This window comes from Pongo pygmaeus, chromosome 16 (genome assembly GCF_028885625.2).
Source record: "Pongo pygmaeus isolate AG05252 chromosome 16, NHGRI_mPonPyg2-v2.0_pri, whole genome shotgun sequence".
Taxonomy (NCBI): domain Eukaryota; kingdom Metazoa; phylum Chordata; class Mammalia; order Primates; family Hominidae; genus Pongo; species Pongo pygmaeus.
Genome location: NC_072389.2, coordinates 50,314,767 through 50,342,359, shown reverse-complemented (window position 1 = coordinate 50,342,359; position 27,593 = coordinate 50,314,767). Strand labels below are relative to the sequence as shown.

The 27,593-nt window shown below is 52.3% G+C and overlaps 3 protein-coding genes across 11 annotated transcripts in view; 1 reads left to right on the top strand and 2 right to left on the bottom strand.

Moving 5' to 3' along the window:
• DUOX1 (dual oxidase 1) overlaps positions 1-11,816 on the bottom strand; it is a 35,487-nt gene extending 23,671 nt beyond the window's left edge. For 2 of the 4 annotated variants that reach the window (XM_054451058.1, XM_054451060.1), the window contains exons 1-14: positions 11,708-11,781; positions 9,783-9,889; positions 7,859-7,942; positions 7,497-7,661; positions 6,516-6,703; positions 6,132-6,333; positions 5,860-6,026; positions 5,398-5,458; positions 5,183-5,279; positions 3,806-3,896; positions 2,650-2,752; positions 2,219-2,391; positions 748-923; positions 408-526 (exon numbers count right to left, since the gene is read on the bottom strand). In XM_054451058.1, the coding sequence (XP_054307033.1) occupies positions 408-526; positions 748-923; positions 2,219-2,391; positions 2,650-2,752; positions 3,806-3,896; positions 5,183-5,279; positions 5,398-5,458; positions 5,860-6,026; positions 6,132-6,333; positions 6,516-6,703; positions 7,497-7,661; positions 7,859-7,942; positions 9,783-9,840 (1,684 nt within the window). In that variant the 5' untranslated portion in view covers positions 9,841-9,889; positions 11,708-11,781. Of the gene's footprint in view, positions 1-407; positions 527-747; positions 924-2,218; positions 2,392-2,649; positions 2,753-3,805; positions 3,897-5,182; positions 5,280-5,397; positions 5,459-5,859; positions 6,027-6,131; positions 6,334-6,515; positions 6,704-7,496; positions 7,662-7,858; positions 7,943-9,782; positions 9,890-11,707 lie in introns of all 4 variants that reach the window. The other 2 variants (XM_054451057.1, XM_054451059.1) reach the window with 2 other exon arrangements.
• On the top strand, positions 139-23,634 carry DUOXA1 (dual oxidase maturation factor 1). 6 transcript variants are annotated; one of them, XM_054451077.2, is made up of 10 exons: positions 11,885-11,958; positions 12,193-12,348; positions 12,484-12,575; positions 12,673-12,788; positions 18,756-18,931; positions 19,556-19,613; positions 20,575-20,709; positions 20,990-21,203; positions 21,475-21,692; positions 22,429-23,634. In XM_054451077.2, the coding sequence occupies exons 5-10, from the start codon at positions 18,785-18,787 to the stop codon at positions 22,686-22,688; spliced, it is 1,032 nt and encodes a 343-aa protein (XP_054307052.1). In that variant the 5' UTR covers positions 11,885-11,958; positions 12,193-12,348; positions 12,484-12,575; positions 12,673-12,788; positions 18,756-18,784; the 3' UTR covers positions 22,689-23,634. The 6 variants fall into 6 exon arrangements, with proteins under 6 accessions (XP_054307048.1, XP_054307052.1, XP_054307051.1 ...); XM_054451076.2 differs by having other exon boundaries at positions 12,468-12,575; XM_054451075.2 differs by lacking the exon at positions 12,484-12,575.
• DUOXA2 (dual oxidase maturation factor 2) lies at positions 23,362-27,469 on the bottom strand. Its single transcript, XM_054451079.1, has 6 exons — positions 27,044-27,469; positions 25,938-25,995; positions 25,534-25,668; positions 25,063-25,276; positions 24,483-24,697; positions 23,362-24,065 (listed from the first exon to the last, which is right to left on the bottom strand). Exons 1-6 carry the CDS (start codon positions 27,188-27,190, stop codon positions 23,872-23,874), a joined length of 963 nt encoding a protein of 320 aa, XP_054307054.1. The 5' UTR covers positions 27,191-27,469; the 3' UTR covers positions 23,362-23,871.
• Between the last annotated feature and the right edge of the window lie 124 nt (positions 27,470-27,593).

Below are 27,593 nucleotides of genomic sequence, written 5' to 3'. Positions count from 1 at the left end.
GTAAAAAATGAATCCCAACCTCCATCTCTCCCTCACACACAGAAGTGTACACACACACACACACATGCTTCCCTCACTGCTGTAGGGTTGGGATATCCTCACTGCACTGAGCCCTCCTAATATTATACCTAGCCCCAGCTCCATCTCAGCTGAATGTGAACCTCCTCACCAGCTCTCTCTCAGTCTCAGTTCTGCTCTCACTCAGCACTTCCTGGAGTTGTGCAGAGGGGACCCTGCACAGCTGCAAGTGGTGGCCCTGGTACCTGGAGTTCCCAAGGGCAGAACCACAGCTCACTCCCCTCTTGGAGCACAGAGATTGACATTCAGCCACATTGAGCCAAGCCCAGAGCTGAAGAGGGACAAGGCTCCAGACCCACCACTCCTCCAGCCACCCCTTGGCCACTCACCTTTCTGCCAGACAAAGACATTGGGCTGCAGAGCACTGGGGTCAACATTAATAACAGCGACCAGCACGTCCCGCAGGGTGGTATTTCGGATTTCTTCAATCTCCTTCTTGGAGAACAGCCTAAGTTGGAGGAAGTAGAAGCCACTGGGATGGGAAGGGGATGCAGGCCTCCAGCAACCCCAGGCCCAAGGATCCAGGTAAGAAAAGAGACCCAGAGGTGTTGGGAAGGGGGTGGTGGGCTGGCTTGGAATCAAGGGCTCATGGGGGCTGTCTAAGGCCAGAAAGAGGGTCTGGGGCCCAGGCTGAGGTACAGCCTGAGGCGGAGGCCCAGCACGCCTTACCCATTCCTGGTGTTCTCAAACCAGTAGCGGTCACCATCCCGTAGCCGCACAAATTGTTCAAGCACGATGGTGCTGAACAGAGGTCCAGGGTCCCGGTGGCTCTCCAGGAGTCCCCCAGGGAGCAGCTCTAGCCAGGATAAGTCCTGGTTGTACAGGGCGGCTGTGGCCTCCAGTACCTGGAACCAAGAAGGGGCAGAAGTAAGAGAAAGGACACGGCACCCACCCTAAGGCAAAGAGGTGGCTCCCAGGGATTAGCCCCAGGGATGATAATAATAAATGACAGTAACAGTAACTCACTCCTATATAGTGCTTATTATGCCCCAGGCACTGCTCTGAGTGTTTTATGTAAGTGAACTCCATTTATGGGAACCCTCTCATATATTCAGCTGCCTATTTTATAAAGTAATAAAACAGCCAGCCAATCCCCATTCATAACTTGTTCTTGAAAAGGTATGAAAGTTGAAGGGACAAAATCAGAATGTGCAAAAGTTGAATGGCAGAATGGTGTGTTATAAAAGGTTTCTATTGTTTAGAACTAAAATTTTTTTTAATCAAATGCCTGATTATATATTGCCTTTTGGAGACAGTTTTCAAAAACATATCACCAGCATTTTCTACCTGACCTTTATTTTAGTTTTCTTTTCTCCACAGTGTAAATAGCACTTGACCAGCTTAATTCCACTGAGGCCCATTTGAAGCTAAAGATTTGCTATTTTTGGTATGCCTGGTGATTCGTATCTATATATTGATTTTATAAAGTTTACAAGCCCCCATGCTCATATCACTTCTTTATTGGCCTTTCAAATCTCCACTTTCCAATAATTTTATAAAATAGTAAGGGCGAAATGCAATAGAATAGGCACACAACTGTAGAAACACTGCTGTGTCAAGATGGTAAGGTATCCCAATCCGGTCTCTTGGCTAACAGCTGAACAGGACCCCTGTTCAGCACCATCATCCTTGACCAATTTGTGCGGCTGCGGGATGGTGACCGCTACTGGTTTGAGAACACCAGGAATGGGTAAGGCATGCTGGGCCTCTGCCTCAGGCTCTACCTTGGCCTGGGCCACCAGTCCAGGTGGTAGCTCAGGGTGTAACAGCTGACTCCTGAAAGGCGGCTTAAACATCAGTGCAAGAAAGCACAGATTGTTCCTAAGTCAAGGACCTTCTATACCCACTCAGGAGAGTGGAGAGAACAGTAAATGAGATAGTGCCTATTAAGTGCCTAGCAAACAATAGATGCTTAATACACGCTTGCTGGATCTGAACAATCTGAGTGCAAAGCCAAATCTTGCTGGTCTGATAATCTTCATCCTGATATGTGATATTGGGAAAAGTGATCTGGGTAAGCCCTGCCCCTCCCATTAGGTGCTTGTCTCTTGTGCTCAAGTTTTACTGCCTGTCTTCCATGTCTCAGGCCCACCTGCCTTCTCCCTCCCACACTACCCTCTGGGTCCTGACCCCTCCTCACAGTGTCATTGCTCCGGGAGAGTGCAGGGTTGATGTCCTGCCAGCGGGTAATGGGAGACAAGCCCAGCGCTGCCCTGGCCTTGGTGTAAGAGGGCAGGCCCAGATCCCGGCCCCGCTGCAGGCAGCTGGCCAGGTGGTCTGTGCGGGAAAACTTCAGTGGCCCAGGCCAGAAATCTGGAGACGAGATACCAGACAGTCTGAGGGAGCTCAGGGCCACCACAGCAGTCTTCAGTCCAGGCCCCAGGCTCCAACCAGCCCCAGGAGACTTAAGCCAAAAGGAGCCATGGTCAGCATGTCAGAAGCTCTCTCATCAGTGAGTGCAGTGCAGGCTCCCAGCCCCAGGCACCCTCTCATACCTGGCTCTGGAAGTCCAGCTGAGCCTCTTCCCAGAGGCCAGGAGTTCACAACCTGCAGGGACAGCCTCAGACTCACCCCGCACATCTTCAACCAACACATGGTCCTCTCGCTCTGCGATCTGGGAGGCCATGCCCAGCAGCAGTGCATCCACATCTTCAGCACTTTGTAGGCTTGGGTGCTTTATAGGTTGGGGGTAGGGAGGAGAGGGGTGTGGTTAATGGGGTCAGAGGTTAGACAGCCGGCTCCCTCCACACCATCATCCTTATCCCTGAGCCCACCCAGTCCTGCTGTTTGCTCCCAAACCGGTGGGACATTCCTCTTCTGCAAGTTGATTCCCCACTCAGGGTGAGGGGTGTCCCCATCCAAAGTCAGTGCTGCCTGACAGAGGTCTATACAAGCACAAGGGATCTTAAAATTTTACTTTGACCTCGGGATACTTGACAGTGTGGTTGGCAAAGTCACTAGAAGATCTAGGTCTTAGTCCTCTGTTACTAACCAGCTGTATGACCTTGGGTAAGTCACAGGCCCTCTCTGAACTCAGTTTCCTTTCCTTAATAAAATGGGACTCTGATGAGGGGGACACTGAGGCCTCTTTCAACTCAGCTCCAGGGCTCTGATTCTATGGCTTCTTTTTCCTTCCTCCCCACTCGCTTCCCCTTAGTAAACACTTTACACAAAGTATCTCATTTTGCTTTAAATTCATGATCAATGTTCTTCACCCATGCTGGCCTGATTTGGGTGGATGGACAATCCGCAGTAATCTCTAAGAACCCCTGCTTCCTCCCCACCCCCCTCACACATACGCATTCACACACTGCCCGGGATGTGTGTCTAATGGGATGTTTCCTTGGGGCAAGTGAGACTAGTTGGGGTACTCCAAGGCCTACAGGACGCCCAAAGCTGTCGAGGGAGAGGGAAAACATGGGAGGGAGCAACGAAGGCAGAACCATACCTGCACAGGTCCCACTGGCTCTCCCACAGCCCTGAGGTTGGGGTGGTGAGTTGGCTTTTGGCCATGTTCAGCTACCTGGTCACCTCAGACTTTGCAGGGGAGATGCCTGAGGTCCTCCAGGCTGCCTCCTTCACCCCAGTCTATCCCAGTTACCCGCCTCAGCCTTACTGCTCACTTTCACCATGCACTCACACACACACACACACACACACACACACACACACACACACGCATGCACACACACACATATCCACCGCATATGTGGCCCCCAGCTCAGACCTCACGGCTCCAGTAGCTGTTGCAGACCCGGAGAGCTCTGGAGACACTTGAGTTCCGATTGATGACCCCCTGGAAGTGGCAGCTGGCATTTCTGAAATGCAAGGAGCAGGGAGATGGTGATTGAGATAATGGGGTTATAATGTCAGGCATCAGTTCTGGTCTCTGAAGCGGCAGCCAGGGACCCCAGGCCATCATCTTTCCGAGGTGGTGAGTGGTTCGGACCTTAGTACATCCTAGAGGATCTGACTTTTGGAAGGTCCCACCCACAACATCAGACCAAATATCTAAAATGTACTCATAGCTCATTAACACACACTCTCTCTCTCTGACTCTCTCAATATATGTATATACACACACATAAAATATACAGATATAGTTATATGTACAATATATGTCTACATATATACCTATTTAAAGGATTCAAAAATTGTTCTTTCGAAACTACTTGTCTATGAATAACTCAATTGTCTGTTTCTCAGACATCATCAGGCATACCCCAGAGATTATTCCAGAGTAAATCTAATCTATGAATTGTTTTAAATTATAAAGCAATTGTAAAAATATAAATGGACATGCTCTGTTTCATATACATATACATACATATACATTATTTAAATATGTGTCTTTTTTTTTTTTTTTTTTTTTTTTTGAGATGGAGTTTCACTCTTGTTGTCCAGGCCGGAGTGCAATGGCACAATCTTGGCTCACCGCAGCCTCCACCTTCTGGGTTCAAGTGATTCTTCTGCCTCAGCCTCCCAGGTAGCTGGGATTACAGGCATGCACCACCATGCCTGGCTAATTTTTTTTTTTTTTTTTTAGTAGAGAGGAGGTTTCTGCATGTTGGTCAGGCTGGTCTCTAACTCCCGACCTCAGGTGAACCACCCACCTCAGCCTCCCAAAGTGCTGGGATTACAGGTGTGAGCCACTGTGCTCGACCTATGTCTTTTTAAAGTTCCCTTTTCGTTATTTTGAAGCCAATATTTTCCTTCAGATTGCACACATTTTAGAACCCTCTGCCCCCAAAAGGTTGCAGGCCCTGGGCCCTGCGATTATAGCTAAAAATGTCCCCAGTATAGTGTCAAGACATGAGGTTTAGACCAGTGGGCTTTGCGACACCCTCTGAGCCTTTATTACTCTATATTTAATGGTGGGGGGAGGGTAATATCTACACCAGCAGCAGGAGAATGGAAGTAAAAATAGTTAAAAACCACAGTGATGTATCTTTTAAAACAATTGTTTTTCTTCCCCTCTCTATTCGTCTTTCCCTTGGGGACACTTCAGACTGATAATCCTGTACAGAGGGCTCCTGAGGGCAGATTTTCCTCAGTTGACAGCCCCATCCCTCCCAGCACACAAACCTTTGAGCCCCTCCCTCACCTCATGTAGACGCCAGGGGGCACCATGGTGGACAGGAACTGCTCAGAGGCCGCCACGAACTCCGAGGAGATGCTGGGGTCCAGAAATGGCCGGTATCCTGGGGAAATAGGAGAAGAGAGGACAGAAGAATTTAGCCCTAAAATCCCCAACGTACTCCCCACCCCACCCCGCAAGACACACGCAAGCCCTCCCATCCTCCTTCCCCACTCCCTCACCTGTATACTCCGGGGGTGTTTTCTGCAGGAAGCTGGGCAGCCACTCATACACAGCGATGTTCTGAGGGGCAGAGAGGGGCGAGGGGAGGCACGAGTTGGGTGGGGCGGGGCCTGGAAGGTTCTGAGCCCAAGGACGGCTTCCGTGTGGAGATGAGGACCAGGCAGGGTCAGTCATGGGAGAAGCAACTCAAACAGGAGCGGTGTGAGGCCTGTCCCCCCAAGGAACCAGGGGATTTGGGGGAGTGGGGGGTGCGGAGGTGATAAATAATAATCACCAGCCAGACTTCTCCTATAAACAGCGCGTGCCTCCCTATCATTTACAGGGGCTTCCCTAGACCTCGGCTGTCTGGGGAGGGGTTTCTGGGTGGAGGTTGTCCACAGATGGGGAGCTCCGTGGGGCAGCGGAGTCTCCCGTGGGCTTGCACGCGGAAGGGAGGACGTCGCGGGGCGCGGACGGCTGACCTGGTAGGTGGCGATGACCCTCTTGCGCGCGTGCTGGAACAGCTCCTCGTCCCCCCAGTCTGGGTGCTGGCGGGCCAGCCTCTGCGCCCACAGGTTGTGGTAGCGGAACCAGAGCAGGCCCAGCGCCTGCAGGAAGGGTTCCCGGTTCCCTCGCTCCGCCCCGAAGGCTGCATCCGATGTGGGGGCGCAGGGGAGGAGATGAGCGGTAGCGTGATGGGGGAGCCCACACTCGCAGACCCCCAGCCGGCCCCGTCCCGCCCCCGCGGCCTCACCGTACAGCCCCCGGGGCCCGTTCTGCCCGGTGGCGGGGTCGGGCGCCGCCCACATGAGCAGAGGGTTCTGCGAGTCTCGGGGGAAGGCGGGGTCGGGCCCCGACGCCAGCTGTCCCCCGGAGAAGCTCCGCAGCGCGTCGCTCCAGGAGTGCGAGGAGCCATAGATGGCGCTGCCGTCCAGCCAGCCCGTCACCTGGTTGGCCTGCGGGGCACGCGGCGGGTGAGCCGGGGTCGAGGGGCGGAGGCGATCTAGGGAAGGCCCGGGCCCGGCGGGTGTCCGAGGCTGGGGAGTGGGTGCCTCTCCCCTCCAGGCCCTGCCAGGCCCGAAGCCCCGGCCCCACCTGGCTGGGGTGTGGTCCCTTCCCGCCGCCTTCCCCGCCTCACCAGGTCCCGGGGATTGCTGGGACTCCGTCCGGTCTCGGGGTCCCAGCGGCTTCTCTGGAAGGGCAGCACCACGTCCCCGCGCTGGTCGGGGTCGAACACGGGGTCTCCGGGCGGGATGCGGATGTTGAGGAACTCGGCGGGGCAGCCGGGAGTTTCCACGCTCACCAGGTCCGAGAGCACGTGATAGCCTGTGGGCAATGCAGGAGGGGGTGCTAGGGCAAGTGGAGGGCCACTTTCCTTCCTACCCTAGGTATCCAGTCTCCTTCCCTCCCCTGAAGCTTCAAAAGACTCAGCAGCCATTATGGGCAAGTCCAAGCCTTGACCTCAGGCACTCCCTCCCAGTCGTTTGTCTCTTCTGTCCCTCTGTGCCTACACCTGATCTAAGCTGTTGTTGTTGACAGTTTGGCTTTCTCCTTGGTAACTGGGAGGTGCCCTGTGAGTGTGCCTAGGCAAACGGGCTGGCAGCACCAGCTCCAACACGCAGCAGGAGCCAGGCATTCCTGATGGGCCAGCCACCAATCCTGTCACCGGGGTCAAGCCACCCTAGCACCCCCACTTTGACTTCCCCTCAGTCCACTCTGCCAGAATCAGAACGCTGCCCTGAGCCTGTCCTAGAAGCCATGGGGCAATGCCTAAGAACAGGGTCCCACGGAGAGGCCCTCCCAGATTATTTTCATGTTTCTGCCTCTACCACCCCCTTACCCCCACCAACAACCCAACATGGAGGGATGCCCCTTTTCCCTAACCCCACCCCTCATCTTTCTGTGTGGGGCAGATTTCTGCCTCCCCAACCAGAGTTCACTTCAGCATGGATCCTCTCTCCACCTGCTTCTACCCTACCATACCCCACTGCCTCCTCCACCTCTCACCCTCATCCCTCAGGCCCTCCATCACTTCTCTCTCATCCTCTGACCCCTCTTCACACGCAGAGGTGTCCAGCCTATCCCACTGGCTTCCTTCCCCAGAGGTTGAAGTTCTCACCAAAGAAGACCCCCAACACTGTGCGGTTTCGCAGGGAGGCCAGCCCTGCAGGGCCCCTTGAGATGGTGTTGCTAAGGTCTCGGGGGTTGGGCAGGTGGGGTTCTCCCAAGGGCTGGTACACGCCATCTGCATAGCTGGCTGGGACCAGGCGCTGCAGCCGGGAGCCTGGGGTAGGAGGGGTAAAGATAAGGATGAATCTTCAGGGGGCATTCTTGACCCCCTCTCTCCCGGGCTTCCCTCCATGTCTTGGATCCTAAAACCTTGGAAATGGATGGCCTTTGCTGGTACTTGCCAGCTCTTGCCCCGCAGCACTCAGTACCCCCCTGGCCCTGGAGTTCTGTCCCCACTTGTCTCTCACTTACCTTTGCTGCCCCATCTGTGCTCCATGAGGTTGTTGTACCACCCATCAAATCGCTGCACTTCCCACGAAATGGGGTTCTGAGCTCCTGTGTGAGAATGGAGGGAAGGGGCAGCTGGGCAAGTCAGTGCGTGAGAGGACAGGCAGGCCTGCCGGATATGGGTGCTGTGAGCCTGGCACTTGGAGCAGCAGAAAGTGGATACCTGGAGTGGATGTGAGAGGTAGGGTGCAGAGGGAAAAACCAGGGCAAAGTAGTGTCCAAACTCAAGCCAAATCTTTAAGCTGCTCAGTGGGGGAGACATGGCAGGGAGCCAAAAAGCAGTGGAGCAGGGAGCAGTGTGTGCTGACAGATAGCCTCAGAGAGGGAGAGGAGGCTGGAGGAGAGCAGTGGTGATGGGGAATAGGATGCAGGGGACTTTACTCCCCTTAAACTTCAGCTCCCTGAGGGGACACAACAGGACAGAATCCATCCCCAGCCCTAAGACACCACACAGAGCAAGAGCCAGCCACACTCCATACCCAAAAAGGACATGTCATTCTGTGACCCATCCCTGGGCAGGGTCAGTGTGGTGAGGGGACTAGTCCTCTCTGGCTGAGCAGAGCCCAGGGCAAGGGTGTGGTGTTGCTACTGCTTTTTTCCCCAGTTTCTTGGGTAGGACCAGGGACTGGACTGGTGATGTGGATGACTTTGCCCCTTCTCTGGGGCATCTTTTCCCCCATACAATTCCTCCTCTTGATCCTTGTTATACTCTCCAAAATGAGGGTCCAGGAGGGAGCACTCAACTGCTGGGGAAAGAACTGAGGAATGAGGGACAGAGGGAAGATCCAGAATGGATAATGGAATCAGGGATGGAGCAGGGATCTTTCTGATCAGTAGATCAGAGAGCCGGTCTGATCCTTTCCTGCAAACTAGGGGTCTATAGGCCTGGGGCTTCTTCTCTGCTCACTTCAGAGAACAGACACACACATTCGCACACTCACGCAGCAGAGAGTCGGGAGGAAAATGACTCAGGGCCTGATGTTTGAGCAAAGAACCCAGCTAAGGGTCCAAGACTTTGGTCAGGGCCACACATGTGATCTCTAAAATAAAATGAACCTGTGGCACATAAAGGAGAGAGCCTTTGCAGGACAGTACAGGGAAAGCACCTCTTGGGGATAAGAGGTGAGAGCTGAGGGAAAAAAGGAAAATCCAAAGCCAAGGAAAGAGGGCTGGAAGGAATGTGGATGTGAGCAGCTCTGGCAAGGGAGAAGTTGTAGGGAAGGTGTCACCATCCTGTCACCTCCAGCCAGGACAGATCCTTCTACAGGTTTTCTCTGCTTTTTGCTTTTGCATCTCCCATCTCCAGTGATCAGGGACTTGATCTTTTAACTTTAACTTGTGGCACTGTAGACCCACTTCCCTCCACAGAGATCCGGACTACAGAGAGCAGCCTCAGATTCCAGCAAGAAACTGTCTGCTGAAGGTAGCAACATGAAACTCTTGTGGAAGGTATTGCTTTTGTTTTTCATCGTAGTGTTTAAACATATTGATGACTCCCCTTCAGCTTTGGGTCCAATCTGACCCCAAGATCCTTTATTGTCTTGTGTGTCTAATCAATCTTTTCCTATTTTGAGCCAGAGGCCCTCACTTTATGGAAAACAAAAGAAGATAGAGGAGAGAGACAGGGCCCCCAAACTGTAAGAATAAAATAGGAAGAGCTGACAGCAGCTGAAGCCTCCCTAATTCTGTGTATTGGGGGATAATTTTCATTCCATTATCCATCTATTTCTTCAACAGTTAGAAATGAGCAACTCTCACGTGCAGGGCACTGTGTCAGCTAGAGACTAAGGATACAGATGAATATCAAATGGATTCTGTCCTTGGGGGAGCCCAGAGGATGCTGGGTTCCTCTACTCCTAACCATGCTTCTCCTCTAATCTGTACTCACCCAGAGGGGTCCATGCCCCAACCAGAAGTGTCCATGCTAGAGCCAGGCAGAAGCCCATGATGAAAATAATAGGGGCTCAGGGATTAGAATGTCCCAAAATGGAGACCCTAGAAAAAGACAGGACAGAGAATGAGCCCCAGCCACTCAGAAGAATCAGGTGAAGGACTCTGCAGCCCTCTAAGGCCTGGGGCTGGGCTAAGGTCACAGTAGGTAGCAAAGTTCAAGAGACTCACTCTTTCCCAAAATTCTTTAATTCATTTGGCAAATACTTCATGAGCACCACTACATACCAGCCACTGACATAGACACTGGAGATTAAGTGACGAACAAAACAAATGGAAATCCCTGGTACATACCTTCATGGACTTTACCTTCTAAGATTAGTTGGAAAGCCCTGATTTGGCCCAGCACTCCACAGAGTGTGTTCCTTGGACAGAGCCCTGCTTGGGGATCAGGAGACTAGGCTGAGGTCTCAGTGCTGCTCCCAGTCCACTACGGGATCTTAGATAAATCACTTCTCCAATCTGATCCTTGTTTTCCTCTTCCAGCTATGGGAGCAAATATGCCTGAACTGTTTACTTCTAAGCATGGTTGCCAGAATCAGATGTGAGAATGAGGTTTAATTCAAAGCAAGAAAAGTGACAGGTGTTGTGCAAATGTGATATAGAGAGGGTAGGCGGGAGCTTGTCTCTTCTAGTTGGATCCAGAAGGGATGCACTACCAGGTGCTCATGTATTTAGTGCAAGCTTCCTGCTCTCTCTCTCTCCACCCAGAGTCAACAGGGAAACAGAGGCAGCAGAGGACTCAGGCTGGGACTCCTGAGTGGGAGTAAGGAGTACCTAAAGCCAGTGAAGACCTCCTGAAGGCAAACTGGAGACTGGGGATAGGATATAGGAAGAAAGGAGCTCAGGGAAAGCCTCATCCTCAGCCAAACATCAGGGTTCATGGATGGGTTGTCTAGAGGAGAGAACCCAGGGAGTGGCCTCATCCCTACTCCATCTCCTATTAAATGAAAAAACCTAGGCCCTGCCATAACTAGAAAGCTCAGTATCACCTGCTGCATTTCACAGAGTCTGTCCAGGTGCTGGCCTTTAATAGCGTGCGAAGAGCTGGGCTCTGGATGGTTGAAGCTGTAAAGCTGGATATACTGAAGTAGCCACAGCGGTCCTTCCCTGATCCCAAGATGTCCTTCCCCTCACCCCCCACCACCGTGTCTTCAGGATCCTGGGCCTCAACGCTAATGTACCACTCAGCCCCTAAGGGCATGAAATGGGCTTTCAGACCAGGCTGTGTGGGGATGACCTGAAGAGGAAGGTGGACATGCTTAATAAACACTCTTTGTGGGTGGGTTGCCCTTAATGATTTACACAACGATGGGGCAGTGACTTCTCAACAACCTTGACAGGAAGGTTGCCCAGGACAGGGCAGTGAAGCCCCAGGCAGAGCCAGCGGCAGAACCAGAGAGAGAACACAGACCTGCCTGTTCTTGCCCCACATGGCTGCTTTTCCAGCCTGAAGCCCTAGAGTGGTGACCCTAGTGGCCCCAAGGTGGGAGGAAGACGGGTCAAGGCCATCTTGGTCCCAAGGGAGGGCTGAGGGGGAAAGCTTGGATCCTAAAGCCCAAAGCTCCCTCCCTGGTATGTTGTGCTGGTGCCAGGAGAAGAACCCGTAGGCCCAGGCAAACTAGGCCACCCAACATTCCCAGGTCCCAAAGAACCGAGTCTCTCAAAACCTTGATTGGGCAGAGGACAGGCCCTAACAGGACCCTTTTTAGCCTTAGGATAAGATCGGAGGCGCAGGGGGCTAGCATTCCTCTTTCTTCTATAACGTGGAGGAGCTGCGGCTCCCCCGCCACCCTGCACTTGGGGCTCCCTCCCCCGGAGCGCCCAGGCCCGCGGGCCGGGAAAAGCCCTCCCAAATCTGACCTGCGGCCACGGCGTCACCAGAGCCCGGGACTGCAACTTGTCTTCGGCCTGGCTCCCAGCTGGGCCCTCGGAGCCCTCTCTCGTCCGGTCGGTTCCTCTCCAGCTCTGCGCCGGGACGGGCGGGGCTGGGGGTGAGGAGGGGACGGCGCGGCCCGGCTCGGCTCAGCCACGGGGCGGGGCGCAGTGGGGCGGAATGGAGGCTGGCGCCTGGGGAGCCGCGGAGGTGCTTCCAGGGGACCGCAGCGCGCGAGGTGAGACGGCGAGGGCTCGCGGGGCGCGGGTAGAGATGTTCCGTCGGTGCCGAAGGCCCGGCTAGTGCGGTTGTGTGGACGGCGAGAAAAGCAAGTCCGCCTTCACAAGTCCCATGGGGCTGGGGAGAGGGTGGGAGGCGGAGAGGGTATGGGGAGGGGAGACTCCTCAAATCCTCTCGACACCGTCGGGTCTGGGCTCCAAGTCCAAGGCCATCGATCACCTGCCGCCCACAGACCAGGCCAGGCGTCAAAGCAAGTCACCCATCCGACCTAAACCCCTTTAAGAGCCTGGGGTCACGCCTCCCTCCGGGGATCCTCGTGAGGTCTCGGTGGTCCCACCGCCCTGCAAGCTGCGCCCGCGCCCCGCCAGACCCGGAAATGCATCGCTAGGTTTGCACTGGAGCGGCTGGGATTGCTGGGCATGGGTGGGGGGCGCAGAGGAGGAGGGGGGATTGGAGGTACCTCTGCGGAGCTGGCAGACCCCGGTACTACTGTCCTGGAGCACCCAGCCCTTCTCTGTACCAGGCCGGGAGAGGGAGGCGGCGCCGCAGAGCCTCGGGTGCAGTCTGAGAAGTTTGGGAGTGACTTGAAGAGTGACTGGAAGCACCCCAGACCCGGTTTGTCCGGTCACAGCCGGGTCCTTACGTGAGTTAGGAGAGGAGTGGGGGTCGGACAGGAGCCCCACTGAGAGTAAGGGCGCTCGTTTGTTCACAGAACGTCGGGACCTGGTTCCCTCTTTACTCACACCCCGGGGGTGCTTCGTGTGAGGTTCCACGGGGGAAGGCGAGAGGAGCAGGCTGCCACACACGCACTGTTTGGAAGAGGCGAAGGTAGGGAACAGTGGTCCGGGTGTGGATGGTGGGGGATGCGGCTGCTTAGATCTGTGCGGTCCTGGTGATTTTGGAGGGGGTCTTGAAGTGCTTGCTCCCGCCTTGGCACCTAGGGCTACACTTCCTGCTTTCATCCAGACCAAGTTCGGATCAAGTGGGAGTTTTTCAAAGAGAGAGTTTGGTAAGAAACTGGGAAGGCAAGGAAAACCTCTTAAGGCCATAAATGCCACAAGGTTTATAGACATCGAATCGTCATCCCAGTTTAACTCGAGTCTGGATATTTTGGCTTGCATGATTCTGCACCCTTGAATTCCTTATCCACATCAGCCCTTACTGGGGAATCCTGCCTCCAATCCACTTTTCAGATCTTGTTCAATTTCTCCACTTAACTCCTACTTTTGTGCAACAACACACATATACATTCATACACAGATACACACATACACACAGACCCCTTCCTTGAAGAGGAAAGTCTAGGACAGGAGTTTCTGACAGGGTCCCCTTAGCTAGCCACAGCTGTAAACGTTTAATGGGGTCTACCCCAATCAGAGAAAAAAGCATCACATTGCAGTTGCTGTGCATTTCCAATCAGAGGTCTTGGCAACTCCAGCCATGTCACCCACTCCCCACTTGTGGAGGATTAGTGGCCCTTACTCTATAGGTTCCAGCAGATGGGGGAGATGGGCAAGGGGGAAGACTTCAGGAAAAAAGTCCTGTCAGGCTACAAGACAGGCCACAGGACATTAGCACATAACTTTGAATGATGAAGGCTGGAGGTTGTTCTAGGCTGAATTTTCTTAAAGATTGTAACTTTATGTTTTACCCATCTCTCATACACACATAGGAACTCTACTTCAACCTGTGGTAGGTAAGGATTGGGTAACTGTCTATAATAAGATTGAGCATAAGGAAAGTCTTCAGTACATAAGGGAGCCTGGAAAGGGAGGATGCTGCCTCCTCCTCCCTAGGCCAGGTGAGAAAGGAGGATCCTGAAGTATGGGAAACTCCCCCCACCCCATGAGAAAGCATCCCAATTTTGTCACAGGGGCCTCGGATGAAGTCTATATTACTGAGAATGACAGAGTCTGGGCGGTTCTTGCATCTGTGTCTCTGTTTATCTAAATCTGTAGGTGTATGTTTGACTGTATCTTGTGTCTGCTTATTTATTTCAATGTACACTGTGCATACATCCTAGTCATGGTGATGAGGTAGGGGAGGAGTGGGTCAAGTTAATATTGATATGAGATTTTCTCACATTAAAACTAATTTTACTGTCAGATGTTATTTGACAAGCCAGGAGGAAAGTTGTTCCCCAGGGAAACACAAGCTTTGTAGGAAAAGCAGGACTGCGGGGTGTGGGGTCTTCTCATTTCTGTCCCGCCTCTTCATGCATGAGCCCTGTTAGCTTAATAATGAAAACCAAATTAGGGTCAGGTCATGAAAAATTAACTATAAATTAGGCAATGCAAACGGAACAAGAAGAAATTAAGAAAGGCAAATTTCATTTACGAACTGTTTTTTTGCTTCTGTCATCTTTAATAAACATGACGTTTTGGAGAACTGGAAATAAGTTAACATTGTTCTATACTTAAAATACAAAAAGTCTTTTGTTAGTGTTTCTTTTAAGCACATGTTAATAGAGATGAAACATTCTTGTAAATTTTTTTATAACCTCTCTTTAAAATAAATGCAGGAATAATATTTAACCCTGACCAAAATACATTATATTATCTCCTATTCACATATATTAAAAATACTCCTTTTTGAACTCCAGCATATCACATGTGTTCTTGCTGTTAGCCATGCTTTATCTTCTATCTTATTAGCCAAGATATTTTATATTTTATAGGCCTTCCTCCTATGGACTTTTATTTAAAAATATAATAGCTTCAGTCTAAATGTCATAAATAAAGAATTCTTAGGTCAGTAAACATCTGCTTTAAAATAAATACCACTATCACATATTTTATAAAATAATTTAATTTACAAATTCTTAGTTACTCATTTCAGCTAAGATTGAGATGTATGTTTCTGATTCAATTACACACGAAAATTCATGTTTGGGTCTTTATTAGTCTAGGAGACTCTAACTATTGGAAAAGGCTTTTTGAAAATTTTGAGAAATTACTGAAAGTTGACAGGGTTAGTCAAATCCCTTTGTGCCCAGTCCTTAGCTCTGTATTGGTGATACTCAGTTAATATTGAATTATAAGTATAGTACAGGGCAATAAGGGAGCATAGCTCCCCCTTGTGTGCAAAATCAGAAACCACCTGTGGGGAGAGGAACTCATTCATATTTATTCATTTGATCCAGAGCCTGATTAGTATACTCTACATGCAGGGGATGCAAAGATGGAAAGATGAAATCTCTGCCCTCAAGGAGATTACAGTCTAACTGGGAGACAGATGTTCAGACAATTAGAGTACAATGTAATCATTGTTATCATGAAGGTATGTTCAAAATGCAATCAGAATGTTCAAAGTGGGAACCTCTACATTGACCCAGTGGCGTCAGAGGAAACTTCACAGAGGAGGGAACACAAGCTGAGACTTGAAGGGTGAAAAGGCATTTGCCAAGAGAGTGAGTGCATTCCAGGCAGAGGAAATAGCATATCCAAAGGTATTGAAGGCTTGAAAGAGCATGTCAGATTCAGGGAGAGGCCAGTCATTCAGTATAGCTATAGACTAGGCTGGGCAAAAGATGGAGAGAGTATAGGTGGGACCGGGTTATAAAGCACTTTATATGGGAAAGTAAGAAGATGAGATTTTAGCCAGAGCAGAGAAGTGGAATGATTATATTGGCTTACTAGAAAAAAAAATTATTCTGGAAACAGGTAAGAGAGGATGAGCCTGGGTCAGGGCAGAGGCAGTACAGAAGGAAATGCATGGATAGTTTCAAGAAATATTTAGGAGGTAAGATGGTCCAGGTGTCTGGCTTGTTTGATTGACCAGTGGTGATGCTGCCAAACATACAAAGACAATAGAACAAAAAGCAGGGCAGAGACAATGAATTCCATTTGAAGGGCTGTTAAAATTTGAGGCATCAAGGGAACATCCAAGTGAAAATGTTCACAGGGTGGTTGGCCCTTTTGAGTTTGGAGCTCAGGTAGGAGGACTACCTGAAGACATTTGACAACCATCAGCCGTGGGAATGGATGAGATTGCCCAGGGAATCTGGAATACTGCTAAAAGAAGAGAGCCACCATAGATTCCTGGGGAGCATCGACATTTAACAGGGAGGAAAAAGAACTAGTAGAGGAGTCAGAAAGAGATGGCCAGAAGCAGGAGTCCCTGGAGAACATGGTGTGAGGGAAGTGCGAGGAGGTAAAGTTTGAGGAAAGGGGGCATGATCTGCAGTGTTAAATACCACAGAGAGGTCAAGAAGCATGAAAAGTGAAAACTGCCCTTTGGATTTAACACTTAGTGACCTAATGGAGAAGGCAGGGATGAGGAAAAGTCAGATTGTGGTAGGTTGAAGAGATAAGGCAGTGGAAATGCCAATATACACTGTTTTTTCAAAAGCCTGGCTGTGACAGGAATAGAGTAAAATAGGATGGTAGCTGGAGGGGACCAAGAAGATCAAGGGAGAAGGTTCTTTTTCTGTGTGTTCTTAAGGTGGGAAAAATTTCAGTATACCCTTGAGAGAAGGAGCCAGCAGAGAAAAAGAAGCTGGGATGCTATGAAGGGAAGGGGGACAACTGATGATAAAGGTGGTGGAGAAGGCAGGCATGAATGGCTAGAGCCCAGGAGGATGGATTCGCAGAACAGGAGAGAAGAGAGACGCCTATTCCTCAGGGATGGGAGAGTTGAGTAGTTAAGAAAAAGCAAAAAAGTTCGTGTTTAAACTGACACTCAGGGATTAAGTGACTTGCCCAAAAGACAGGATTAGAAGTTAAAACTGTCTGTCTTTCTGTCTCTTTGCCTGACACCATGCTACTCTCACAGACGACACAAGAAAGTGGCCAGCTTAGAAGGAGAGAAGAAGGCTGGGAGCTAGGGCATATTAGGAGAATCCCAGCATTAGAACTAAAAGGGACCTGGAGATTATGAAATCCATTTACAGATGAAGAAACCAAGGACTCAAGAGGTTGTCGCTTACCTGTCCAATATGGCAATATTAGTAAAGAACTGAAACTAGTCCCAGAATGGATTCCAGCTCAGGGTTCTCTTCATAAAAGATTGGAGAGGCCGGGCACGGTGGTTTATGCCTGTAATCCCAGCACTTTGGGAGGCCAAGGATGGTGGATTGCTTGAGCTCAGGAGCTCAAGACCAGCCTGGCCAACGTGGCGAAACCCCGTCTCTGCTAAAAAATACTTAAAAATTAGCTGGGTGTGATGGCGCGCGCCTGTAATCCCAGCTACTCGGGTGGCTGAGGCATGAGAATTGCTTGATTCTGGGAGGCGGAGGTTGCAGTGAACCAAGGTCGTGCCACTGCACTCCAGCCTGGGTGACAGAGCAAGACTCTGTCTCAAACAAACAAACAAACAAACAAAATAATGGAACGTAAGAACTTAATAAAAAATTTAAATGTACTCCATTTTTTATTTACTTAAAATAAAAAAAAAAAGATTGGAGAAAGAGATGAATGGAGTAACGAAATGCCCCCTCTTTCCCAACTTGATAGCTTATTTGTTTCCGGTACTATTCTTAGCACTTTATATACACAATCTCATTTCATGCTCACAATGATGCTTACAAGATAGACATTACTATCTCAAATTTTTAATAAAACTGGGTGTCTGTAGAGGTCAAGTAACTTGCAAGAAGCAGAGGCAGAATTCAAACCCTTTGGAGCTACTTGACTCCCAAGCTCATTCTTTCATTATAACGCTTAATAAGACAATGTGTGGTCAGACTAAATTATGGAGCCTTCTGGGCAAACTGAAACCCCAGTACAGATCACACTGCAGGAAATGAGGAAAACTGGGATCCTTGACTTTAAGATGCATTTTTTTTTTTTTCACATTTTGACATCTCTGAAATTAGGTACATCTTACCAGCAATGGTGGCCATGGTTTAATTGGCAAGACCTTTTTTTCCCCTTTATTTGTGCTAAAATAGTAGTGTGTCATGCAATCCATTCTGTCTGAGATTTAACTAAACACATTAAGTTCAGGTACCATTTTCCCAATATCCTGTCTGCAAAAGAACAAATAAGAGTCAAACAAGTTCTCAGATCAGGGGACGGGCAGAGAAGACCACAGCTAGGGTTTGAGCTGAAACTTGGCCTGGGAATTTGAATCAAAGAGAAGGGCCAATGTTGATAATGTGTGGAATAGAAGGACATCTGGCCCCAGCACTGCCTGGTAGAGGGCAGGTGCCCCTTCAGTGCTTATTTAGGTGAACTCAGTGAAGCTCAACTCTTCTGCAGTTGCCAGAACAAGAGCCAGTGTGCTTGAGAAAGCTGGACAGACCTGTGTGGGCAGTGCCAGGTCTGGAATTCAGTCCTCTGATGATGTGGCTGGATTATATACTTAGCAGAGAGCTGCCTGGCCTTTGTTCCTTTGGGGACTGAGGAAGAAAGCCAATCTTTTTGTAATCTGTACCACCTTTCATCTTATGCCTTCACCTGATAATAAATATAGCTCCTTTTATGTTCTGTGATCTATCTGTGCTAGGGGCCTGAAGGAGAGAGAAGAGAATTTTATTTCTTGAGACAGTCCCAGAAGAAACAGAGAAGCCCCAAGGGTGGTGGTAGCACTGACTTATGTAACCTGGAGGTTAAGAGAGGAGAATGGGGCAACAGAGACTGATGGCAAAGACCCTCATTCTGTCACCTAAAAGATGGGGAGATGGATGGCTGAGGGGCAGTAGAACGGTCGTAATAGCAGAGTCTGATGATGCACAAAATGTGAGCTCCAGAGAAGAGGAACCTAGTCTGGCTCATTCTGTGCTGTATCTCCAGCACTAAAAACAGTGCCAGGTACATTGAGGGCATGCAATAAATGTCTATTGTTGTTGTACAGCATTGCCCCCCCTGCACAACCTCACCAAGATGGCTGCTTTGGGACACACATTTCCCTTCTATGCTGGCCCCAAGCCAACCTTCCCGATGGACACCACTTCGGCCACCATCATCATGATCTTTCTGACTGCACTGGCCACGTTCATCGTCATCCTGCCTGGCATTCGGGGAAAGACGGTGAGAAACCCAGTCCCGGAGATCCCAGCCCAGAGAGACCTCAGCCTCAGGCTGAGGGGTCCAGAGTCTCTGACTACAACCAGACTAAGGAAGGAGACCCCAGTGCGGAGAAAAGATCACCACGACCCCAAGCAGAAAGCCCCCCATTCATTGATTCAGCAGTTCACTATTGAGCGCTGGTGGGGCATGGTGGCTCATGCCTGTAATCCCAGCACTTTGGGAGGCTGAGGTGGGAGGACTGCTCAGGCCCAGGAGTTTGAGGCCAGCCTGGGTTTATAGTATAGACCTCATCTCTTAAAAAAAAAATTAGCTGGGCATCGTGGTGTGCATCTGTAGTTCCAGCTACTTGGGAGGCTGAGGTGGGAGGATCACTTGAGTGGCTGCAGTGATATGAGATTGCATCACTGCCCTTCAGCCTAGGCAAGAGAGTGAGATCCTGTCTCTAATAAATAAATACATACATACATAAATACATAAGCACTTATTATGTGCCAGACACTCTGATTTCAATTGACCAAGTGATCTCAGCTTTAGAATTCCCGCCCCTCCCCCAAGTCTGGAAACAGGAAGGGTAGATGTGGAAGGAAGGCACTCTTTACTTAACCCACCCACCTTGCGACTCAGAGGCTGTTCTGGCTGCTTCGGGTGGTGACCAGCTTATTCATCGGGGCTGCAATCTTGGGTGAGTGCGACGTGCAGCCGACTTGGGCGGCTGCCTCCATCCCCTCAACTCCCTCAGCAGTGTGCCTCTCCTCTCCTTGTTTCCCCACAGAGGTGGGCCCTTGCTTCAGGGTGGCTTCCAGACCCTGCCCATATGCCTCTCTCACCAAGGCCTTATCTCCCCACTCTTACCCTTGCCTGGAGAGGCGTCACCCTGGAAAACAAGCTGGATGCAACTCCTCAACCTTCCTAAAACTTTTATTCAGGGGAAAGGAGGTCAAAATGAATGTCTGTGGGGAGAGGGCCCCAGAGAGGAAGGGAGGAAATGGGAAAGGGCTGTTTGCTTTGGTTTGGTGATGAGGCAAATAGGAGAGATGAAAGTCTCCGTGAGGCCGAGCACAGTGGCTCATGCCTGGAATCCCAGCACTTTGGGAGGCTGAGGCGGGTAGATCACCTGAGGTCAGGAGTTCGAGATCAGCCTGACCAACATGGGGAAACCCAGTCTCTACTAAAAATACAAAAATTAGCTGGGTATGATGGCAGACACCTGTAATCCCAGCTACTCAGGAGGCTGAGGCAGGAGAATTGCTTGAACCCGGGAGGCGGAGGTTGCAGTGAGCCAAGATCATGCCATTACACTCCAGCCTGGGAGACAGAGCAAGACTCCGTCTCAAAGAAAGTCTTTGTTGAAGCTATCTGCGTTTGCCTTGCCTGGCGTGGTTTAGGTTCATGCTTCCTTCCCAGCTCCCTGAGTGACTCTCCCTAAAGCAGGGAGAAACGGAGGGAAGAGGTAAACAGAATGTGGCCAAGGGAAATCCCACACATGTGGTTGGTAAAATTACCATGAGCCAGACCCTGGCTAGTGAACGGGTATCCAATTATGACCAAAACAGACATGGACCCCTTGTAGTTCTCCTTCTGACTCTAACCTAGTAATGCCCAGACATCTCTGAGTTCCCATATGTCCAACTCCCCAACCACAGCTGTGAATTTCAGTTCTGAGTGGTCTGTGGGCCAGGTCAGCACCAACACATCATACAAGGCCTTCAGTTCTGAGTGGATCAGCGCTGATATTGGGCTGCAGGTCGGGCTGGGTGGAGTCAACATCACACTCACAGGTGAGGGAGGGCTCTTACCTGTGGTGGGGGGAAGGCTCTGCCATCTTTGGGATCTATGTTTGGTGTGGTCCAAAGGGCTATAGGATGCCTGGCACTGGGGCTGGGAGGATGTGTGAGGTGGGAGGTCAGAGGCATGGTAGGAAGGGAAGTTCAGGGCCTTGGAAGCTGCCTTCTCTCAGTTGAGACCACTTCCTGTCCCTCTGCCCAGTGTGGGTGAGTCCCTACCTAGGCCCCACTCTGGCCCTTGGTTCCTGCTGAGCACAGTTGCCTTGTGCCTCAGGGACCCCCGTGCAGCAGCTGAATGAGACCATCAATTACAACGAGGAGTTCACCTGGCGCCTGGGCGAGAACTATGCTGAGGAGTATGCAAAGGCTCTGGAGAAGGGGCTGCCAGACCCTGTGCTGTACCTAGCTGAGAAGTTCACTCCAAGAAGCCCATGTGGCCTATACCGCCAGTACCGCCTGGCGGGACACTACGCCTCAGCCATGCTATGGTGAGGATGGGAAGGGGACGGGGTGGAGGCCCTGGTAGCCTAGATTCAGGAACACGGTTTCTACCCATCTCTCCTCCACTCACGTGGGTATCTCAGGTGGGGCGGCCTGGCACCAGTCCCCATGGTGCTGGCTTGGGAAGTCCATGGGAGGGAATCCCTACCTCATATCTTTGGGTCACTCTTGCATCCCTGAACCTCCGCCTGGGCCCGTCCAAATTCACCAGCAGGTAGAAGTATCCGGGCCAGTCCTCACTGGGTCCTGGCTCTCCAGGGTGGCATTCCTCTGCTGGCTGCTGGCCAATGTGATGCTCTCCATGCCTGTGCTGGTATATGGTGGCTACATGCTATTGGCCACAGGCATCTTCCAGCTGTTGGCTCTGCTCTTCTTCTCCATGGCCACATCACTCACCTCACCCTGTCCCCTGCACCTGGGTGCTTCTGTGCTGCATACTCACCATGGACCTGCTTTCTGGATCACATTGACCACAGGTAAGACCCAGCCCTAAAGACAAGCACTAGAAGGCTCAAGGCCAGGGAGTGAGGGCCTGGGGGCGTCATGTCGGTAGAGTTGAGGGTCTGTTCCTGGGGGCCAGGATGGCTTTGCCCTCTTTAAAGCCCCACCCTCTTGTATCTCTTATCTCCTGATTTTCTCTCCCCAGTGCCACTTCCCCTCCCTCCTCAGAGATGCCCACTCCCTTGTATCTTCTCTGTCATCCCCTAACTCTCTTCACCCAGCTGCTTCTAAAATCTTCCAACCCCCTGTCCCCTCTTGCTTCCTCCAAATACCCTTCTCTGGGTCCCCATTCTTAAACCCTTCCCTGTCCTGCCTTACACATCCCTAAATTGTCCTGCAGTCTTATTCTCCTCTCCTGTCCCACTGTCTACTCCCTCATGTGCCTCCTCATGCCTCCTCCTCTGTGCTCTGCCCTTCCCCAGGGTTTTTTTCTTTTCTCTCCCTATTTTCAGAGTTCTCCCTCTCCCCCTTTCCCTCTCTCTCTCTCTCCCGGGATATAACAGAAGGAGCACTGGGCTTGGAGTCTGGAAACTCAGGACAACAGAGCCACACCAGCCCCATGCCCCTCAGCCAGTCACCTCTCTGAGCCCAAGTTTCCCTGAAGCAGGGGCTCTAGGCTTCCCTTAGAGTTGTTCTGACACTCGCAGGGGAAGATATCCTCGGCAGGTGTTACTAGCACTAAGGTGGGACAATTGTTGCCCTCGTCTCCAGGACTGCTGTGCGTGCTGCTGGGCCTGGCTATGGCGGTGGCCCACAGGATTCAGCCTCACAGGCTGAAGGCTTTCTTCAACCAGAGTGTGGATGAAGACCCCATGCTGGAGTGGAGTCCTGAGGAAGGTGGACTCCTGAGCCCCCGCTACCGGTCCATGGCTGACAGTCCTGAGTCGCAGGACATTCCCTTGTCAGAGGCTTCCTCCACCAAGGCATACTGTAAGGAGGCACACCCTGAAGATCCTGACTGTGCTCTATAACATTCCTCCCCGTGGAGGCCACCTGGACTTCCAGTCTGGCTCCAAACCTCATTGGAGCCCCATAAAACCACCAGAACTGGCTGGTACCAGACCCCCAGCACCAATTTACAGATGAGTAGGAAAAGGAGGCTCTACATACTGATGTTAAAAAACAAAGCAAAACAAAAAGCCCTAAGGGGCTGAAGAGATGCTGGGCCTGTCCATAAAGCCTGTTGCCATGATAAGGCCAAGCAGGGGCTATCTCGTCTCTGCACAGCAACCCAGCCTTTCTGTGCTGCCTTGCCTCTTCAAGATGCCATTCACTGAAACCTACCTTCACCCCCATAAACCGGCAGGACGGGGGTTACATATGATTCTCCTATGGTTTCCTCTCATCCCTTGGCACCTCTTGTTTTCCTTTTTCCTGGGTTCCTTTTGTTCTTCCTTTACTTCCCCAGCTTGTGTGGCCTTTTGGTACAATGAAAGACAGCACTGGAAAGGAGGGGAAACCAAACTTCTCATCCTAGGTCTAACATTAACCAACTATGCCACATTCTCTTTGAGCCTCAGTTCCCAAATTTGCTAAATAAGATTGCAGGACTTGCCAAGAATCTCGGGATTTATCTTTCTATGCCTTGCTGACACCTACCTTGGCCCTCAGACACCACCTCACAAGAAGCCAGGTGGGAAGTTAGGGAATCAACTCCAAAACGCTATTCCTTCCCACCCCACTCAGCTGAGCTAGCTGAGTGGCGTCCAGGACGGGGAGTGGGTGACCTGCCTCATCACTGCCATCTAACGTCCACCTGGGGTGGCTCAGAAAGATGCTAGCTCTGGTAGGGTCCCTCCGGCCTCACTAGAGGGCGCCCCTATTACCCTGGAGTCGACGCAGAGAATCAGGTTTCACAGCACAGCGGAGAGTGTACTAGGCTGTCTCCAGCCCAGCGAAGCTCCTGAGGGCGTGCGTCCCCGGCGCGGAGAAGCCATGAAAATTAATAGGAAAAACAGTTTTTAAAAAACAAAAGAAAAAAAGTTTATTTACAGCTTGCCCCAGGAGACTTTCCCTGGTGCCTGCGGATGTCCGAGGCCTCGCGCCAGCAGCGCTCAGTGCCTTTCCCGGAGCTCTCCTGGCCCAGGCCTGGCGGGCACTGCTTCCCGGCCTGCGATGTCCTAAGGCGGGGAAGGAGTCCAGATTGGGTCCCCCTCACAGGTTAGTGGTGATACATTTTAAGTCCGGGAGCGCGGCCTGCTTGTGCAGTGGGTCGCCGAAGATAAGAGGCGAGCCCCCTCTCTCCTGGCTGCAGTCCTTGGCGCTTTGGTCCAGAAGGGTGCGAAGAGCGCTGGGCCGAACATAGTGGAGACTCACCACGGCACCTCCGAGGAAGAGGCACAGGATGCCTGTGGCGGTGGCCATCGAAAGAAAGGAGGGCATGTGGAGTCAGGGCTATGTTGCCCAGGCTGGTCTCGAACTCCTGGCCTCAAACGACCTTCCTGCCTTGACCTCCCAAAGTGCTGGGATTACAGGCGTGATGCCCGGGCCTTCTTCCATCTTTTGGAGCCTACCCCTTGTGTTACCTCCCCCGGCCCCCCACACACCTCTAATCTGGATTACATGAAACACGGCAAGACACCAAACCCTTCTAAGCCCCCCACTTTTCATCTGCAAAATGGTCATAACAGTGCCGTTTCTGCGAACTATTGAGAGGGGCAAATAAGATAATAGATGTGAATTCATTCTGTAAACTGGAAAGTGCACACCCGGTGTGAATCCTGTCCCCACCCTTAGCCCCCGGGGCCCATTCCCTCGGTCCTCACCGGTTGCCAGCGTGACCCAGAAGGCGGCGCCGTACTGAGTGGTGAGCGCGGAGGAGCCTAGGCGGAGCGGGCAGAGCGGCACGCTGGAGATGGAGGCCAAGGCGAAGACCCCGAAGAGCGCGAAGGCTCCGGTGGTCAGCAGTGCCAGGCCTCCGTAGAGCGGGGCCGGCGTGGAGAGCAGCACGTTGGAGAGGAGCCAGAAGCAGAACGCCACCCTGCCGGGGAGTGGGGGAACCGGCCGTGAGCGGGCTTCTCCCAGCCCACTGGGGTTCCCACAGCCTGGCTCCTCTTTGTCCCTACCCCAGCACCAAAGCCAGGGGCTGGGATGGCGGCGGAGCAGGGGAATTCCCCGGGGGAGAAGCGGGCTCCCGAGGTCCAGGCGGTGGCTGGAGTCTCTCCGGATTGCGATGGTCTGTGCAGACCTCGTGGATCTTCTAACCCGCGAGGCTGTCATGCCCACCCCGAGCGCGTCGGGTCTGGCTGCAGCTGCTCAGCGCCTCCGAGGCCTGCATCCTCCCGCTCATACGGCCCAGCTCGCGGCACACACACACGTGCACACAGCCTTCCCTCCAGCGCTTACCACAGCGTGGCCGAGGCGTAGTGTCCCGCCAGGTGGTACTGGTGGTACAGGCCGCAAGGGCTACTCGGTGTGAACTTCTCCGCCAGGTAGAGCACTGGGTCCGGCAGCCCCTTCTCCAGTGCGTTCGCGTACTCCGCGGCGTAATTCTCTTTCAGACGCCAGGTGAACTGCTCGTTGTAGTCAATGGTCTCGTTCAGCTGATGCACTGGGGTCCCTGCGGGGTGAGGCGGGCTCATGGGACTGCGCGCGGTCGGAGACCTCGCAACTAAGCGGATTCAGACAGAAAAGTGGGGGTGTGGCGCTCTCGGCGGGAGAAATGGGTTCGGTGGTGGTTGGAGAAAACGCAAATCCACGAGGACCACAAGCTATTTGAGCTTGTGGGATGTGAGAGGCCCTCCAGCTATCCCTGACACACTCACCTAACCCGGGATCTCCCAGCCCCAGGAGTTCATTTAGTCCCAGCCCCCTCACCTGTGAGTGTAATATTAATGCCCTCCAGGCCCACGAGCAGACCGACACGGGCTGTAACGCGCGCTGCGCTGAAGGCTTTGTAGGATGTGTTGGTGTTCACTCTACCCACGAACCATTCTGCACTGAAGTGCACAGCTGTAGGGAAAGGCACACGGTGGGGGTGGGATGAGGGTGGGAAAATGGAATTAGAGAGTGGTAATGGGAGGTGGGACACTGCAGAGAGATGGGGACTTAGAGGTCCAAAGTGGTTGCATGGTAAGGGCCAAAAAGTGGGCCCTAGAAGGAGCTGGAGAGTGGGAAGAGGGAGCAGAAAACCAACCCCAGTTCCCTGTTGTCCCAGGTGCCCTCTGCCCACCTCCTTCCTCACCCCGGTCCTCTCCCCATGGGCTGCACCACACACTCACCCACGATTTCTGCGCCTATGAACAGACTGAGAAGAACTCTCACCAACCAAAACCAGCGCTGCAGGAATAGGCACCCAGGTCAGGCCTGAGCCCTGCCAAACCAGAGTCCCCAAGACTACCCTTGACCCCACTTCACTTGGATCTTTAGTTACATCCAGACCTTTGAGACTAATGTTAGGCACACTTTTCCTGCAAGTCCCTCTGGGCTGCTGGCATTTCTGATGCTTTGTGACTATGCACTTTCACCTCCCTAGCCCCATTTCCCATCTACCTTAACAGCACCTCCCCCCCACCCCCACTTCCTGGCACTCTTCCACCACCTTCACTCCCCTAGCTGTCTGGCGCCTGGTCCTGGTTCTGCCTCCTGGTCCAGTCACTGCTTAGTGAGGCTCAGTGAGTCTAGAAGTGTTAGGCACGCAGGGGTCACCTCCCTCAGAAGAGGGAGGCCCCAGGGCCTGATCTCCAAGTGGAGGGGGTGGGAATGCAGATACACCTAGGTGCACCAGTTCCAGGGAAACCAACACAGATTAAGATGCAGAAAAGCTGGGTCCTCCCAGAACTGAAAAATGCACAACCTAGGTTCTGGGAGAGGGAGAAAGTCTAAGACAATGCACCCAGTTGGCTCCAACTTCTAATCCAATGTGGGAGTCTCAGTCCTTAGGATGAGGCACCCATACACATGCATCTCAACCCAGTGCAAAGGGGAACACCGCAGTCTGAGCTGCTGGCATCTGTCCTTTTGGCCTGAAGGTCATCACCCACCAGATGGGATGAGAGTGCAGCTTTAGTCCTGGGAGAGGTGGGAGGCCCTCCAGCACATGAAGCCTAGACTCTGCCTCAGGATTACTGGACTGGGCACCCATTCTCCGCAGCAGCCTTCCCAAGGACCCAGCTGGGGTCCTTCTCCAGGATATCCTGGATGGGGAGCTCTCCCTGTCCTTGGAAAGGGGTGCTTGCTGCACCAGACTCCTGACTTCGCTCCACCAGAGCCTCAGTTCAACTATTCATGGAGGCTCTTGTACAGTCTTACCTGTTCTGGGTCCCTCAGGAGACAATCTGCCCATGAGGCTTCCCCCACTCTACCTGCACTATTAGGACACCCTTACCGAGTGGCCACGGATCCCCGGCAAGATGAGCAGGAAGCTTGCTGCTAAAGCCAAAAACACTAGAATAACGATGAGCAGTGGAACGCTGAAGCCTGCGGCATGCCGGGGCTGGGGGTAAAAAGGCAGTACGCCGTTCCACAGGGTCATGCTGCACGCCGGCCGAGAGCTGCACGCAGGCGGGCAGGCAAGCCAGCAAGCTGGGGCTGCCTGGACGCGGGAGAGCGCGTCCTTGGCGTCTCTTTGCGTGCAAGGCCGGGACCGAGTGGGCTGGTGAAGTCTGAGTCCTTCACCTCTCAGGACTCAAGCGTGGAGGTGGGCTGCTCTCAATGCTCTGGGGTTGGTACCGACAGAGTTGTTCTAGCCGGCGAGCGAAACTATTTCTCACTGTCTGTAGCCGTTACTTTCCTGGTTCTGCGGGGTCGCGCTGAGTTTTGAAGTCGCGCGGGACCCCTTTTATAGCAGCATGGGCGGCGTGCCACAAGGGTGTCCCAGCCCAGGTGCTGGTCTGAGCAGGAAGAGGTTATGCAAATAAGGGCCCCACCTCCACAGC